Source organism: Nelusetta ayraudi, unplaced genomic scaffold (genome assembly GCF_046127955.1).
Source record: "Nelusetta ayraudi isolate G7.1 ecotype Tasmania unplaced genomic scaffold, CSIRO-AGI_Nayr_v1 ptg000056l, whole genome shotgun sequence".
Classification (NCBI taxonomy): Eukaryota; Metazoa; Chordata; class Actinopteri; order Tetraodontiformes; family Monacanthidae; genus Nelusetta; species Nelusetta ayraudi.
In genome coordinates this window covers 2,462,466-2,480,000 of record NW_027466106.1, presented here as the reverse complement: position 1 = coordinate 2,480,000, position 17,535 = coordinate 2,462,466, and the positions used below count along the sequence as shown (strand labels likewise).

At 46.4% G+C, this 17,535-nt stretch overlaps 1 protein-coding gene and 1 long non-coding RNA gene across 2 annotated transcripts in view; one reads left to right on the top strand and one right to left on the bottom strand.

Annotated features, from left to right (window-relative positions):
* Positions 1-12,593, top strand: part of LOC142896627 (uncharacterized) — an 18,200-nt gene extending 5,607 nt beyond the window's left edge. Inside the window, exons 2-3 of the long non-coding RNA XR_012928382.1 lie at positions 5,608-5,705; positions 12,459-12,593. This is a non-coding gene — a long non-coding RNA (uncharacterized LOC142896627). The remainder of the gene's footprint in view (positions 1-5,607; positions 5,706-12,458) is intronic.
* Positions 7,483-16,838, bottom strand: LOC142896621 (monocarboxylate transporter 9-like). Its single transcript, XM_076038408.1, has 6 exons — positions 16,493-16,838; positions 13,973-14,194; positions 12,484-12,627; positions 10,477-10,572; positions 8,865-9,746; positions 7,483-8,084 (listed from the first exon to the last, which is right to left on the bottom strand). The coding sequence occupies exons 2-6, from the start codon at positions 14,169-14,171 to the stop codon at positions 7,900-7,902; spliced, it is 1,506 nt and encodes a 501-aa protein (XP_075894523.1). The 5' UTR covers positions 14,172-14,194; positions 16,493-16,838; the 3' UTR covers positions 7,483-7,899.
* Between the last annotated feature and the right edge of the window lie 697 nt (positions 16,839-17,535).

The following is a 17,535-nucleotide window of genomic DNA, read 5'->3' as shown; positions in this document are numbered from 1 at the left end:
TGAGTGAACATCGGTGTTCACTATATAGTGCACTTAATGTAACCCACAATGCAACGCTAAAAGCAGTGTACAACCGATGGTCACTGGCCCGGCAATATATCCCATCATGCATTGCGCTAGTGCTGACCCATAGGTAGAAAAGGCGATTGTTAATTTTAAATCAATTTAGTCTATTTGTTACCACCTGCCGACAGGAAGTTTTCATAATGCGAGCACGATGATGTCATTAACGGCGCCAAGACTCATGTCCAAGGGTTTTTTGACGACTTTGACATCAGGAGCTGCAGGGTAACTAACTCAGCAAAATGACCATCCTGTGACAGTTTAGCATGAGACAGAGTAATACAATGAAAAATCTCAACATGTCTGAAAATTAAAAAAAAAAAATCAACATACTATAGCAGGGCTATAGCCAAATGTAAAATTTGCCCAAAGTCTTGCCTTTAATTTAAATTTCAACAGTGACGTTTTTCCACGGGCTAATGCATTTAAAAATGAAAAAACAACAAATGTTTCGGACTCTGATTTACCTGAAACTCACTGGGACGACAGGCAGTGCACACTGTACAAAGTAGCATAGCAAGAAATGGAGTGAGCAAGGGAAACTCTCAACATGGTTAAACATTTAAAAAGCCATGGTTTTTGTCAACAACAAAAAAAAAAAAATCAGACTCCAATGACCCTTAAACTTACTGGCAGAAATGTTCTGAGGTAGTAAACACTGTTCAATGACAGCAGAGAATGAACTGGGGTGAGAGAAAGCAAAATCCCTGCATGGTCAAAAAATGAGGGCTGTTCTAAGTTAGAGCGCCTATAGAGTCTAAGTGGCTCAGTTGGAGTTCTCCTGTTAGCCACATGCAATTCCCTTTATAGGGAGCAGGGAGGAGGGAACAAGTGGGTGATTTCAGACACAGCCACTGTGATTCTCTCAGGTCTCCGTTGCACGCCACCATGCTGGACAACAATATTCAACAGCAGGCAGACGCAGTAAAATCACATTATGTTTGTGTCAAGGCTCAAGCTAAAAATATCCGCCTCTGGTTTCCCGGGCCTGCGTTCGCGTCTGTGGTTTCGATGCGCGCAGACAGGACGGCCCAGTGCTGCGGAGGTCGTCTGGCACGGCCACCAAGGTCGCGGCCCTGTTCGCGTCTGCCGCTAACGAGGCGTAACGCAGGGAAATTAGCAGGCGCATCATGCAAGCTCAGCCCTGATCTAGCTCATGTGCCCCTGCAAGGCAAGTCGGTGGTATTTGGTGCTCGCGTTCTTTCAGAACCATGACTGTGAGCGGCCCGCTGCTCCAATAACCTACTTCTGCGCTGACTGCAGGGCTGACAGTGAATAAAGACGAGAGGTCACGCAGCAGTGAGCGGAGCCGCGATGAGACGCTCCCGGCAGACGGATCTTGCTTCAAAGCGACCCATCTGCCACACAGCCCCCACCCCCACCTCCCCCCCCGTCCTCCTCCATCCACCCAACGCAGCCTCAAATGTGACCCCCTGCACTTTGAGCAGGACGCCAGGAACACTGACGAGCAACTTGGTGAGTCAAACAATGAGGCGAGCGCACGGCGGCCTTTAACGGCGATTACAGTCCCGATCGCTGCGGGGAGGAGGGGAGGAGCTGCACATGTGCAACAGTTCACATCCAAGATGCTGAGGGCTGTCAGCAGATACCGACTTCAGTGAGGGGACGGGAAAGCAGCACGAGGCGAGCATCGCATCGCATCGCGCACGTATTGCGCAAATTGTGTGTCAGTGATGCGGTGGCACATGAAGCATCATTTGCTCGTACGTGGCATGGCATGTAAAAATGAACAGCTAGCTCGCCACTCTTAGCGGCCAGCGTCATCAGCGACAGCCGGAGGGAGAGTGAGAGAAAAAAAAAAAAAGCAAAGAAACGGCGCTCTCGCTCCCGTTCGTGTAGCTGCAGCTGAGCCTTTGTGACTTTTGTCAGTGGAGTCCATGTTTTGTTTTTTTTTTATGAAAAACGAGGACAGGCTAATCTTTTTGGAAACCAAAGTATTTGACTGTGAGGTTGGTCGCAGAGATGCAAACAGAGCAGTCTGCAAACATCAGACGTATCCAAATGAAATACACATGCATGCAAATTCCTCTCTGATGTGCTGGAGGCAGCCAGCCAGACAAATCTACCAAATACAGTGAAACATTTGCTCTAACCAATGCACTAATTAGTTGCAAAAAAAGGAAAATTGCCTCTGAATCAAAAGACTGGTGGCAAAAAAAAAAGAGGATGAATGTTCATAGCCGCATGAGGGCAAACCAAATGTCATCAGTACGGAGAACAATCTGAGAGCACTGTCACATGAAAAATAATAATTGTAAGCGAGGGGGGGAAACAAACGGGCTGCCCTTCACTGCACGTTTGCATGATTGGCAGAAATATTGTCTGACCTCACACACACACACACACACACACACACACACACACATACTGTACATGCGCTGTACCCTGTGTGCACATGTCGAGCCACCTGTTGGAACAAGGTGTTGCACAACTGTGCGCGCGTGTCTCGCGCCTCTCAATCCCGCCCACGTGTGGCTGAATGTGGTCTTGCAGTGCTGACTTTCTGCTGCCCTTTCACTGGCTGAGAAATTCTGAGAAGCGTGCACGCCGACCAACGTGCACACTCGTCTCCACAAGCCACAAGCATTCGCTCGCCAACCGGGTTGCTGTCTGTCTGATTTAAGCCACACCTTCGTGTGTGATGCACAACACTACACTGCAGTGCATATTTGGCATTCCAAAAGTAAAGGTGAATCACCAATTACATCATATAATTATTTGTTGTGTTTTTTTTTTTTATTAACTGGCTACAGCAGAATATTCATACACACTCAATAAATATATATATATATATATATATATATACATATATATATACATATATATATATATATATGTATAGTGCAAGGTTGCCGGGTGAGCGGCTGCAATGTCAATTAGCAAAGTCATGCCAAATGCCATGTGACATACTGACTGGAGGCGGGCAAAACACAAAATATATATTTATTCCGGTTGCCGTCGGCTCGGCCGCCTTTGCGGCAGCCAACGTTGAGTCTTTAAAAATAGAGGGGGGGAAATAGGACAAACCATGGACGCTGAGTTGCGAGTGGGAGAAGTTTCCCCCGAGCAGATGGCCCTCAGTATGTAAATACTGACACATGGACTCATGTGAACTCTCTCCAGCACACCCTGTGCCAGCAATGTCACAGCTTGGTGCATTTAAGAGTAGAATTTAGTCGGCGCGTCGTTGACACTGCCACCTAAATTCAAAAGTTGCAGCAAAGAGAGGGAGAAAGAAAAAAAAAAAATCACAATTCTGAAAATGATTCAAGATGTTGCACCTGCACGGTTTATTCTAACTAAAAGTCTGGTTTAACTGGGCCGCAAAAGATAAAAGTCATTATTTTTTGTATCGGCGTTGTTATGACCTCACTACCTCGCTGCACTTCTGCAGATTTTTGCCATGAAGAAACAACATGTACATTTAGACATACGCGAGTGTTCATTCATCTGGAAAATCACATTTCCTGAGCAGTTTATTCTGTCATGCACGCAACAAACAGACATTTAGGTCACTGACACACACGTTTTGGCTTCCAGAGTGGAGACTCTCCTCTGAAGTCCCCTTTTTCTTGCGCCATTTGCTTTAATAGCCGTGTTTAAAAGACAACAAGGGAAGAAAATATATCAAATAAATGTCAAATGGCTAAATGATAATGCCGATCTGATCTCACGCTTTGGTAGCCCAGCAGCAACATCCTCAACCCCGCTGCAAAGCCGCAGTCACGCGCTGATAAGCAGCTACAAGCAGACACAATGGCTCCATCTAGTGGCAGGATATAAATCAGTCGAGGCGAGCCGGTCAGACTGAAATGGAGTGATTTCCAACACTTGGTGGGGGAAATAGAGTCCTCGCTGGCACGACATGGCTGTCAACACGCCATCTATCCACCATCAGCTTCAGCACCTTCTTTTCTTTTTTCTGTTGACGTCTGACGCACGTGCGACAGCTTGAAGGGCAGCGTGACACACACACACACACACACACACACAGATGGAAAAGACATTATTTTTACACAGTTGTCTGGATGGAGGGCGGCCAGTTGAGGAGCAGATCAACACATGGCTTGTGCAGTGGACACACACACACACACACACACACACACACACACACACACACACACACACACACCAGGGTCACCGGCCTGAATGACAAACACACATAAGTCCGGGCTGCTCGATTCTTGCAGAAAGAAATAAGATTTTATTTCTATTTACTTCACTGCAAACAAAGTCAAAATGTCAGACAATTGTAACACTGGTTTGCCCTGAAATGACCTGCACTTGGAGACTGAAGACTGATCTTCCTTTCTTTTATTTTCTTTTCTTTTCTTTTAAGCAAAGCATGGACTGACCACTCGTGAATGATCATGAGGCTTTGGAATTTGTTTTGGGTTATTTTCTTTCTTTCCCTGACTTGTCTTTCAACTGTCTGTCGTTCCGTTCCACTCTGCTCGCTCAACACTGAGAAAACATTCTGTGTCTGCCTGCTTGCCGCGATGACTTGGCTTGATTGGCGGCAGAGCGCCACAGAAATGAGTCAAGAGGACATTTGTACTTTCATGTGTCCCCACTGCTGCTGGCACTCTAATCTGAAGGCTCGTCCCTCCTCAAGAGATTGTTTGTTTACAGTGTGTTATGTAAAGAGGGCAGGAGGCGCAAAATGACTAAAAAAAAATTTAAAAAAAAGAAGTCCTCTGTCCTTTGCTGCGCCTCTCATTTTTATCAGCCGTAGTCGAGACGACCTTGAGCCTCAATTCACAGACATGTAAAGCCGGGTGGACGCGGCGAGTGCTGATCGATCGCAACAAAATGCTTAGTAGGCCACATGCTTTTCTTATCAACATCTGTGGAGATGGTGGCGGGGTGGGGGGGGTCAACTAAGGTCCGCCAGGTCCAGAGTCAGCAGCTGGGAAATGTTGGTTGGCTGAGGTATGGAGAAAAGAAACTTGAAAGGTGCGAAGGAAGATTACTGTTACTGGAATGTACGAGGTCCGTGTGATTTGATTGGCTGTGAGCCTCCAGGAAGTGGATGAGGGAGGTATGATGCAACGTTGCTATAGGTGCTACAGGTGACAAAAAGGTTATTGTTCAGAGGCTGGTTTTATTTTATTTTTTACCCCCATGACCTGGCATAAAATACAACAAATAACAAACAAACAAAAAAAAAAACATAAAGAATGAATTTCTGTTTTTCAGTCGGCTGTCTACTGCTGTTGATACTGCTGTCGACCAGCGTCAGTAGGTAGCTGATATGTGCAGCATTGTTAGACAGGATTTATTTAGTTCACAATACAATACACAAGTATTATATTTTGTATCTGAAGTACAAATAAATCATCTTTTGTTAAATTTTAGACAGAAGTGTAAAATGTCTCAATGCATTGAAAGAGACACAAATGTTTTAATGCTTCACCTTAACAACATTTTGTTGCTGACAACAACCTTGTGAACAATACATTTATCTCTCTGAAGTTGCCATAAAGTCCCCATTGTGCAACTGTTTCCTTGTTCTCTTCACAGGAGCCATAAAGTTCTGCTGTCCTGAATTGCTTTCTATTGCTTCGACTGAGAGGCAGCAACAGACTTTGGACATTTTTATTCATGCGGAGCCAGATCTGGTAAGAAACGCACAAGGCGTCACATTTTTGATGCATTTCCTCGTTGCCGCGAAGCTAAAAATCCAGGTGTTGTCCAGAAGCGGGAGTGTGGAAGCTCCCTGAGGAAGGTCAAGGCCTCCTTTGGGACGTGTTGCTCTCGTTCCCAGTCCAGCATGTGGCTCAGCTGCTTTGGCTTAAAAGTGTTGTTTCCCACACTCCCCAGCATGACCGTCATAGTGTTGAACATTTTTGTGATGTTGTTTTAAGTCATACTATATACTGCCAATTCTTTTTTTAATAGTCTTCAAACTTAAACGTTCCAAATCAGCCCGGAAACTCAGTCATATAACTTAATAATTTGTGTAATAATATGTGATCCATTTTTTACCATTTTTCAGTAAACACCTAATTTTGTGTTCTTAGGTTAAAAGTAACTCTCTCCATTCCAAAGATACTGTTCACTACATCAACCCATCCATCTACTGTATACTAGGTGCCTCCCTCTTCAGCCACTTCTTGGTTATGGACTTCTTGCAAGCTACCAGTAATATTCTCAGCAAATATTTATCTATGTTCTTTGTTTTATAAACATCTGTAAAATATCCTTTTCGGGCTCATAATTTTGCTTTTTTTTTTTTTGTTTTACCAATATAGTCTCTTATTTGTAGATGTCTGAAGTGGTCCTGGTTCTGCAGGCCACATGTATCCTTTAGATCTTGGAACCTCCTAACCGTACCCTTATTCACCAGACAGTATTTCTAAATCAAATATCTTTTATTGGCACTTGAAATAAAAGAACATAAATATAAGGAAGTATTACAAGTTTGCATAAAAAAACAAGAGAGGCTAAAAGACAATTGCAATCTATCAAGTTGGATCCTTCTGTATTGTGATCACAGAGAAAATACACACTCACACACTCACACACTCACGCACGCACGCACGCGCACACACTCAAGTCCAGCTTTAACCTTTCACACCATAAAGTAAAACTATCAAAAATACAACTGGCGTGGCGGACACTGAACATTCAGGTGATACTAAAAGCCTATTGCTGTGTTTTGTTTTGTTTGTTTTTTCAATCACAATGATTATGTTTTATAGATATACGTATATATATAAAACAACAACGACAACATTTTACAGCTCTATGGCAAATCGTGTGCATATAAAAAAGTCACTAAGAAACAAATACAAATAGTATAGCTGACAACGCACACGTACAAACATGCGTGTGCCGACATGTACACGTACACGCATCGTAGGCCTACGCAGTACGAGAGATAAGAGGACCAGCCTGGTCGAAAGGGAGAGTCAGATCATGGGAGGTCATGCCACAATAATCAACATGCATGAATGCCTACAGCTTCGTACAGTATGGATTGTTTGCTCTTGTTTTTTTTTTTTTTAAACGTATGATTTGAAGTTCACGTGACTCGTTCAAGTCCGGTTGATCCATACTGGCGGAACATGTAGAAAACACAACAGTTCATGTGTGTGGTAAAGCACTTGAAAACAAATCATCTTCAAAAGCAAGGCAATGTATTGTTCCAGCAGGCATTTACGTGTTTGAGAGGCATTGACCATGATGAATGCTTTGGTTAGACACAGTACGCTTGTACACAGTGGGCATGATTGGAAAAGCATTAAATACAAACATAACAATAAAACGGCGATACAAAAGTCAAAACAGTGTTGCCATACTGGAAAATGATCATGACACTGACTCCCTCTTTCTCATTTAAAACCCTTGTTTGCTCTATTGCAGTGGGCTTTGTAGTGCATTCCAAAAAGTGGTTTTCAACATTTTTTTTTTTAACAATAAACAAATGTGCCCACCAATTCTACATGTGTTTTCTTTCTTTTGTGCCGTGAATTACACTTTGTTTTGTTTTTTTTCCGCAGCTACAGTAAAGTGGAAAAACAACAGCAAACAAACGACAGTGTAGAATTGTGGCCGTTATTAAAATGATTCAGCCGACCTCCTGAAAGAGGCCGCAAGAGAAAAAGAGATGTGCAGCTTGCGGTTTGAACCTGAGAAATGCACTCAAGGTACTGTTTTGAAACGTCAAAGTGTTTTGGCATATAGGACCCTGGCAGCTGAAATAAGGGGGGGTTGCGAACCCCCGTTCATAGTCAAAATCAACATCCTCGTGGATCGGGTGTCGAGTGCAGCGGTCAGCGGGCTGAAGTTTCAGCCCTCGTGATCGAGTGTTCAGGCTACAGAGGCAACTTTGTCACAGTTGCTGGTGTAGTGGACGTCGGGCCTGTCGCCCTTGGACGGCCTCCGGTTACAGCAGGGAAGGGTGAGGAGGAAGAGGATGAGCGAGCCCACCACCACGATTCCGCCGCTGAAGTAGAACGCCAGGTCGTAGGACTGCGTGTAGTCGAAGAACCACCCTGGAGAGCAGCAAAGGGAGAGCAGACGTTTAGACCAACGCAAGGTTCAGTTGCTCAAGTTGTTCGGTTTGACGGCCAAATTATTATCATCATTATTATTATTATTGAGGATGGCTACCAAAGGACTTCCACACATCACGGATGTAAAAGTAGCTTTGTGTTGGCGGCACCACAGTGACCAGAGACTTTGACGTCTTTTGTGGTTTCAAAAGAGGAAGTGGGAATGCAGCAATCATGGGATGGATTTCCACTTCCAGCAGAAGCAGTCAAAGTGATGGTTGTCAAAAGCAAATTGTGGTAATGCGGATCCTCCACCCTGATGTGCGGAAGCATTTCAGTTTCGGCACGTCAGGAACGGAGACGGGATAGACAAGCGATAAACACTTAACTAGAACTAATCAACACTCAAGAGTATTTTTTTGTTACATACACTACCAGTCAGAAGTTTGGACACAGCTTCTCATGCAACGGTTTTACTTTAATTTTAATGACTATTTACATAGATTCTTACTTATTTTTTTAGTTCATAAAAAAGTGTGACATTACTCAAAAACATTTCATATTTTAATTTCTTCAGAATTTTTCTATATCTTAAAATTTCCTATATATTACTCATCAATTTGATGTCTTCAATATGTATCTACAATGTAGAAAAGAGTAAGGATAAAGAAAAACCATTGCATGAGAAGGTGTCCAAACTTCTGACTGGTAGTGTACAATGCACTGCAGATGGATGGGTTTTGGTTATGCTGCCAAACAGCCCAGGCGAGACCTCCGTACCTACAACAGGTGGTCCGAGCATGATCCCGATCCCGCCGAAGAACATGAGGACGCCGTGCGCTTGCGTCAGTTTGTCCAGGCCCACGATCCTGGTGGTGATGTAGGAGGTGAGGGACCAGTTCCCCGAGAAGAAGCCCATGACCACGCACAGGATCTGCATCCCCAGGTAGCTCTTGATGAAGGGGATGAGGAGGAGGGACACGCCCCCGGCGAACATGGTGAAGGCGTACAGGTAGATGCCGTTGATCCACCTGATGTCCACCAGGCAGCCCAGGCCCAGCTTGCCCACGCAGGTGGCGATGGCCCCGATGGACACCAGGGGGATGACGCTGATCTCCTCGATGAGTCCTTGGCTGAGGGCCACGTCCTCGATCAGCAGCACGGGCGGGTACGCGCCCAGGCTGAAGAGGAAGACGCCGATGCAGAACGCCATCATGACCTGGTCCTGCAGGATCTCGTACATGGAGTACAGGTACTTTGCGTAAGACCGCTGCTTCTTCTTGATGGCTTTGACCAGGGCCAAGCCAGACAGGAGGCCGCCCTTCTTGGCCTCCGTCTGGCCGGACGAGTCCTTGGCGTCCATGGCGATGAGCTGCTCCTTGGCCGTGATGCTTTTGTCCGGCGTGGTCGCGTTGGTGGAGCCGGCGGTGATCTTCAGCTCGTCCAGCGGCGGCCGGTCCAGGATCTGCTCCTCCGTGCAGCGCTCCAGCGCCGCCTTCTGTTTGAGGTAGTACGCCGGCATGTGGAGGGGCCTCATGAAGCCCGCGCACCCCATGAGGTTGAGCGAGAGGGCGCCAATGATGAGCAGGCAGCCGTCCAGGCCGTACAGCTCGATCAGTTCGTTTTGGGCCGTCGCGTAGATGAAGGAGCCGACGCTCGTTCCTGCGTGGACGGAGAACAGCAAGCGCTCAGGTCTTTCTCTGAGGACCGTTGGACCATTGAAAGACAGCGCTGGTAGAACATGGATGTACATTTTAAGCAGTTTGAATCCATCAAACAATTTGATGGGATTCCATGAGACATCAGTCAAGATAAATGCGAATGTGGGAAGGGAAAGAAAAGAAGCTACGATGAGTTGAAGACAATGTCTGCTGCTAGCAGGAGACGTCCTCATACAGGAAGGGGAAAAAAAGTATCTTTTATTTGCATGCGTTTGCCCTCGACTGGATCCCTCAGTGGCTTTGGCAAGAGATCAGGTAAATACTGAGGCTCAACTGAGCAGAGACGTTTGACAGAAGCCGCCCTCCTTGCGCAAATATGATCTTTGTCGTCTGTCTGTCTGTCGCTCAAGCGTAAGTTCGTTGAACGCGGGGGGTGCCGTGAAGAGCAAGCTGAACAAGCGAGAACAGGATTCTGAGGGCACACCCGTGCAGAGGTTTTTTTTACGTTTATTCATAATTACTGGTATGATGAGCAAGGCGTCACTGGTGTTTCCTCCATTGTTAGCGTTAATTACACACAAAAACAATCCTTCAGAAAGACTCTGAGGTTCAAATCTTTCGGGGAGCCGGGCCAGTCGACTGGCTCATGTGGCCGGCTAAGAGATCCACTACAATTAAGCAGGGAGTGGAGGGGGGTGGGGGGGGGTGGGGGGCAGGGTTGGCTGCAGTACCTGTGGTGACGATGCCGAGGGCGAGGCCGCGTCTCTTGTCAAAGTACTGGCAGGTGATTGTGAGGGTGGCGGCGTAGACCAGACCACAGCCCAGGCCTGTAGGACAGAGGGGGGGGGGGGGGACACAGCAGAAATCTTTATTGATTTTTAGTTGTGATTTCCTACATGAGGCATACATATGCATGTTGACGTGTACAGAGCTGCGTTTTCATTGGAGTATGTTGCAAGACAAAAGCGTAATTTCTAAAATTTCAGGTGCAATTGCGATTTGCAAGTAGTTTCCATTGCATGGTGTGAAGCACATAAGGCGTAATTCTAATTAATTCTATTAATTAATTATGAACGTTTGCTTTTGTTTGTTTATGTTTGTTAGCTCTCAAAAATGGTTGTTATATTTTTCTCTTTGATTGTAGAAAAATTGTGATATTCCTCTATATCGATACCTCGTGAGAGCGTTGAAATCTTTTTGCAGTTTTTTTCATTGCGACATTTAATTAATTCAATTTTAGGGCTAATGGAAACGCAGCATATGAGCACATCCCGTAGTGCTGGAAATACAATTTAGTGCATTTTCTAGATCGCCTCTATTTCAACATCACCCAAACTCTGTCAGTCAACGGTCAGAAAGCGCACCAGCTCTTACAAACGCAACTGCAGAGGCTCCTCTGCCGTTGCTCTAATGCTAATTTTATTTTCCACCCACGTGAAGGGATCCACGGCTGTTCATATTTCCTTGTTCATGCCAGGAGAGTCCGGGCGTGAAACGGAACGCTGCTGGTAAACACAGAGACAAAACAGGCTACGCCAAGCAGCCGAGGGTAGCTCAGCGAGCTCAGCGAGCTCAGCGAGCGGCTGCGAGTGGAATGCAAACAGCTGGGCGAGGCAACAGGAGCGAGGCCTCACGTGCACACGCGGCCGGGCACAACATCGATGGGGCACGTTTAAAAATAAACCGCTCTCTGAAATATGCATGCCCAACCAGCCAGCCAGCTCTGATTTCTGCAGAGGCACCGGCGGAGCGGCGGTGCCGGCTGTCACTCAGAGGGCCCTGACAGGTATGGCCGAGGCAGGTGACGAGGCTGCGGGGGGTGGGGGGTCGGGGGCGGTGGGGGGTCACGTGGTGGACCTGGACCGGTCGCGCCATAACATTGTCCACCTGCTCCTGATACACAAACAGACTCGTGGAGCACATGGTGCGCAACTTACGCAACGGCTGGTCTCACCCAGTGCTGGGGTCTGCTCACGGCGGCGGCGCTACTCATTAACCGAGGATTTAGGGTCTGTCACGTGTTGGCATTGCGTAAGAGTCTCAGCGCCAAATGGTCCCTGATTTTTATTTCTTGTCATATTCTCTTATCTTGAACCGATAAGGAAGTGGCTCCCAGGTAGAGCCAGCGGTTGGCTTCGTTTTATAAAATCAGTTCAAGCGTGGTGACCTCAAGCCAGCCAAGCCTCACTGAACATGTTGGCATTCAGTGTAATCTGATCAGCAGGTGCCCGTTTACCTCATCACCCTCGTAGCTCATGGCACTGGAGCACACGGCAGCACTGAGCAGATGCTGTTTGTCTGATTGTGTCAAGCTGGGTGTCTTCCAGCGAATTTCGAGGTGCGTTGCACATCGCGTGAGTGCCAGTCAGCAACATTGACGGCGACGTGTCAGCGATCGCGCAACGTAGCACGATGTCGTGTCGAGGCTAGCAGAAAATGGAGAAGAACTACCCGTGTCTAATGTAGTGCACCCGACAATTAGCATACCAGAGTTTGTTCTACCGACGGAAGTCACGTGATCTGGCACACACCCATCACGTGACTTGAGCTAACACAGAGAACGCGGAGTCCAGTCCACTGTTTGCTGCATCATTTCCTTCACTCGTCTAGCATTTTTTTTTTTTTTTTTTTTTTTTGATCACAATAAAACCGAAAAACTGAGGATTGAGGATGTTTCTTGTTTTTTTTGTTGTTTTTTTCCCCGGGTTGCCAGGGAACATCGCTAAGTGTTCACCTACCGACCACAATCCCGTAGGAGAAGATGAGGAACTCCACGTTGGGAGCGAAGGCACTGAGCATCATGCCGCCGGCCACCATCACCCCGCTGAAGATGGTCACGGGACGAGCGCCGAAGTTCTCCACGCAGACACTGCAGATGGGACCTGGGAGGAAAAAGGGGAGAAGAGAAAACGGGGTCAAATCAGAGAAAGGTGTCGAAGACACCTCAGGGGCTGAAGGGCAGCGACGCTGTTGTGCTGCCGACCAGTGTCACATCTGGACGGGACGCTGCCGCCTCCCATTAGCGTCAAACTGGCAACCCGTCAGAGACCTGCTGCCGTCAGCAGGAGACCGTCTTAGGTCGACCTACTTAAGGAGGCTTCTGGAATTAAAGTCGCGGCCGCGCGCTGTCGTCAACACATTTTAAAATAAATGTGTGCACCTCAACGTCTCCTGACTGCTTCCTGAACCTCCCCGTGTCATCACATGACGAGACTCTCTCAGAGCGAAGGCTCCCCCCCCCCCTTCCTGTGGTTTGCACAGAGGAAACTGCAACACTGTATGACAGCTGAGACACAAGGCCAGGCCTGCAGCCCAGCTCTGTCTGCCTGTCTGTCCCTCTGTCTGTCTGTCCTGTGTGTGCCTGTCTCTCTGTTTTCCCCTGTGTCGGCCTGGATGTCCCGCTGTCTGCCTAGATGTCTGTCTGTCTGTCTATCTGACTTACCCTCTGTCTGTCCGTCTGCCTGCCTGTCTGTCTGTAATTTTTTCTTTCACTCTCTCCTTTTCTCGACTCTGCTGGGAATATAGGACATGCAAAACCTAATTGTGTTCCCCTCTCCCTGCTTGTCCGTCTGTCCGTCTGCCTTTGGTCCTCGCTATCTGTGGCCACATTACAGCTGATGTGATTCTCCGCCGACCGCGCCGGCCACTTCCTCTGCCAGGGAACATCGGTCCCGGCAGCTGGGCTCTCTCTTGCGTCGTCTCCCGCGCCGCCGGCGGGTTAAATGTTTTCACTTCGTAACACTTTGCCCCATCTCTGAGCGCAATTCTTCAGGTGACACGTCCCGTAATAACAAAGGCAGCCAGTGGCTGTTGTGTCTGCTGCGTTGCGGGCGCCGACGTGGTCCGGCGATAAGTCGGGAAATGGAAGACAGACGGAGTAAAGGTGAACCTTTATGGCTCCCTGGTTGGTTCTCGATGACACAGGAACAGTTTATGGCCCGCAATCGCTTCGCTCTTACTAACAACGACCAGCACCCAAAGGAAAGTGTGCTGGCAGAGGTAGCATGTTTTATGTATGCAGTTGCTAAAAATATGTTTCTGACGTCTTTTTTTTTTTTTTTTTTATCACTTTGCAGCAGTGTGAGGACCCCCCCACTACCCTCTGATCCAACTGGTTAACATAAATGGAAGGTGGCAGCTCGGCTCGGCTCGGCTCTCTAATCCCACTGTGCAGAAAGTGTTACACACGGTTGTGTGACGGCGGCGCAGGCGGCGCGGACTACTTACTGGCGATTAGTCCCACGCCGGCCACCAGCGAGCCCACCCACGCCGTCATGCCCTTCCCCTGCCGGAAGGTGTGCAGCCACTCAGGGTACAGGACACCCACGGACTGGGGCGAACCGTAGGCCAGGAGCTGGGCCATGAAGGAGGCCGCCACGATGGCCCATCCCCAGCCGCCATCCAGCACTTTGGTAGATGGCGCCATGGTTCTGATGTTACTGCTGCCCTCTGTGGACAGAGAAAAACAGACAAGACGGTTCACCTTTAGTTGTCTCGGTTTTCACATCTTTCGGATTCATCTTAGACTATAGTGGAGCAGCGTCATGTGATTGGTTGTCTGAAGGAACAGCACAAATAAAAAGCGTTCAGTTTATTTAGCCCTCTGTTTACAGCCTCCAGAATAAAACCGTCTGTTCTTTGTTGAGCCTTCCACGTGTTTGGAAGGGCACAGAAAGAAACAAGGAGGCCTCCAAAGGCCGAACCTACTACTGGTTGTTCCTGCTGGCACTCACACGGGAGAGTCATCACTCCCCTTTGTGACGTCACAAAAGGGTGATTGCCAGACTTCCTCCTTCTGCGTTGTGGAGCAAACAAAAGTAGCGACTGGTGGACTCTCCTGGAGAGTGCATAGACGATGCACATATTCTAATTCAAAAAAAAAAAATGCTGATTTATTTATTTATATATTTATTTGAGTAAAATTAGTTAGAAATTGTGGAAACACTAAAGTGATTAAAATGTTGCCAGAATCAGGTCTTCAATCCTGGCTGAAGCGAAAAAAAAAAATTTTTTTCAATATATCTACTATTTATGTATTTAATAAACTGGTATGCACAACTTGCAGCAGCATATGCCAGCGACATGGTTGCTATCTGCAATCAGTCATCTGTAGATCAGTGTTCCACTTGTTCCGCTGGCCCATCACCACGATGTGACGTAACATTATTGGCATACTGACAGTAGAAAAAAAAAAAGCGTAGACGACATCGCTATATTTGTCACTGATACCAGCTGAGGCTGATGATTAACTACTGCATGTTAATTGCATCCCAGACAAGGCACCCAGAAACCAACTTGTTGCTCCCACACAGGTAATGCCAGACTGTGACTTCACCTTTTTTTTTTTTTTTTTTTGCTTTGTCATCATTCTTTTTCTTTTCCCACGTCCTTACACACGATTCGTAAATATCTGCTTTCCCTTGGCAAACTTTAATCATCTAGCTTGCAGCTGCTATTACAGTTGTTAGATTTATATGTAAAAAAAAAAATAAATGTTAGCATCTTCCTGGCAGTAACTTTTCTCTCCCATTACATTCTTAAATTATTTAGGGCATCTTTGCTGTTGGATGACAGTCAGTTAGAAAATGATGACACTACACCTTTGTTTTGAAAATCGTCACATAAAACATAGAAATTAGAGGTACAATAAAAAAAAAGTTTGCACTTACCTTTTCCCCTGATTGAAAAATGATTTAAAGACTTACAGACTGTGTCAAGTGATGGATACTTAATGCTGCTCTAATTTCTTTCTTTTTTCTTAAAATGAAACAAGTCTGTTTATCTGAGAAGCCTGATCTTAAAAAGAAAAAAGACAAAAGAAATAATAAAAAAAAAGAAAAAAGAAAAAGTCGGGTGGAACACTTACACAAAGCCTGCAGGGCAAGCTGTGTGTGTGTGTGTGTGTGTGTGTGTGTGTGTGTGTGTGTGTGTGTGTGTGTGTGTGTGTGTGTGTGCGCGCGCGTATGCGTGTGTGTGTGTGCGCGTGTGTGTGTGTATGTGTGTGTGTAGTCCTGATCCCTGACTGACTGCGCCTCAAACAATAGCGAAAGTGTCTTTTTATCTACCGGACACCTTGGATGTGGGAGGAGGGGAGGCTGCATGACTCTCACCCGCCCTCCTCTCCTCCAGTCTGCTGAAAACCAACGTCCTCTTCCCTGCGAGCAGACAAGACGTGTCTTTTTCTCCTTCTTTTTTTAAACACATATTTTTGTGTGTGTGTGTGTGTGTGTGTGTGTGTGTGTGTGTGTGTGTGTGTGTGTGTGTGTGTGTGTGTGTGTGTGCTGAACTCTCTCGGAGTTCCACTATTAATAATTCAGTCCTGAACTGACAGTGCATCACTGCGGCACTTTGGCCTCAACTTGTTTACGAGGCGACTCCTTGAAAATAAATAAATTAAAAAAGTTGTCTCCTGTGGCGTTTCTTTGTTTGAAGCATAATAACAGCCAGCCATGTCACTGGTTCCTTATTTACACTCGCAGATTAAGAAACAAAAACAAACAAATAAATTAATAAATAAATTAAACATCATTTGAAAACAAAAATCTGCCGGCGGGTATTTATCGTTTGGTTTATTCCCGAAGACGAAGAATAAAAAATAATTCATCACCACATACAATTGTGAGTAAATGTGATTTTTTTTTTTTTTTTTCCCCCTTTGTTTTTCCCCCTTTGTTTTTCCTCTCTCCATTTTCCATTTCAACCTTGGTCATTTTGTTCAAGGCTTAGAGATAAAGACGCAACACTCACCTCACCAGCATCGACTCGGGGAGCTGCAGGAAGCCGCAGAGCTGCGCGTCACGCAGCAACTTTCCATGTAGGATGGCGCCGCGCTGGAAACAGTCAGCAATGAATCGCCGCGGACAAATTAAAACGAGAAAAATGAGCGGTAGCGACGCCTTGAGCCGAGGCTCTTATCTGCGATGTTTCTGTGTACGTGCCACGGGAGGACCCCCGCATCAACAATGAGCCGAGTGCATCCGCTCCATGCAGCTTTATAGCCGGCGACAAAAACCGGTTCAAAGCTGTTCTTGCTGGTCCAGCAGCAGCAGCAGCAGCAGCTTGAACGCAGCTGCGGGAGGAAAATACGCGCTGCTTCCTCTTTGCGCGCCTGGAACGCAACGACGGCCGCAAGCGGCGTCTGCGTCCGCGCACCGAGTCTTTTGAAATCACTACCGTTTTTTTTTTTCTTCTTTGTCTTCTTTCTATTTTTTTTTTTTTTTTTCAATATATTGTTTTGAAAAGTGAAGCGGGGGAGCATGCGCAGAAACACGTTTGAAATAGGGAAGAACAACAACAGGCGACTGAAATTAGTTCAAGTAAAACAGTGAATATTATGAAGATTTTTGTAAATAGTATATATGCATTTATAATTTATATATTATTCATTAGTGGATTTTCCCGGGACTAATGTATCCCATAATGCTTACAGGCTGGTAAGAACCAGTAGAACCCGACTGCGGTTTGCCTGCTTGGAGAATTCAACTTATAGATCAACTTATAACGTTGGCTTCATTCAACTGTCTGTTGCTGTTGTTGGTTTTTATTATTATTTATTTTATAATTTTGGGACGTTTGCCACGTGACAGTTGTGGACACAAAGAGCGTGTCAGGTCCTGGAACACTCTGCCAGGGTGTTAAAAATAGCCCCATATGGTCAGAGGGCCGTGTGACACCGTCTGTCCATTTCCTGGACAGACAATCATGATAACGTAAATGTTGACAAACAGATTTGTCAATGTAAGATTTTATAGTTCTTACATATGGAAGGGTTTGGTTTTTTTCCCCCAATG

Coding starts and splice junctions, on each gene's coding strand:
- LOC142896621 (XM_076038408.1), bottom strand. CDS start 14,171: ATGGCGCCATCTACCAAAGTGCTGGATGGCGGCTGGGGATGGGCCATC. Junction 10,573..12,483: donor CTCCTACGGGATTGTGGTCG/GTAGGTGAACAC, acceptor TCTGTCCTACAG/GCCTGGGCTGTGGTCTGGTC. Junction 8,085..8,864: donor GCTCGGACCACCTGTTGTAG/GTACGGAGGTCT, acceptor GCTGCTCTCCAG/GGTGGTTCTTCGACTACACG.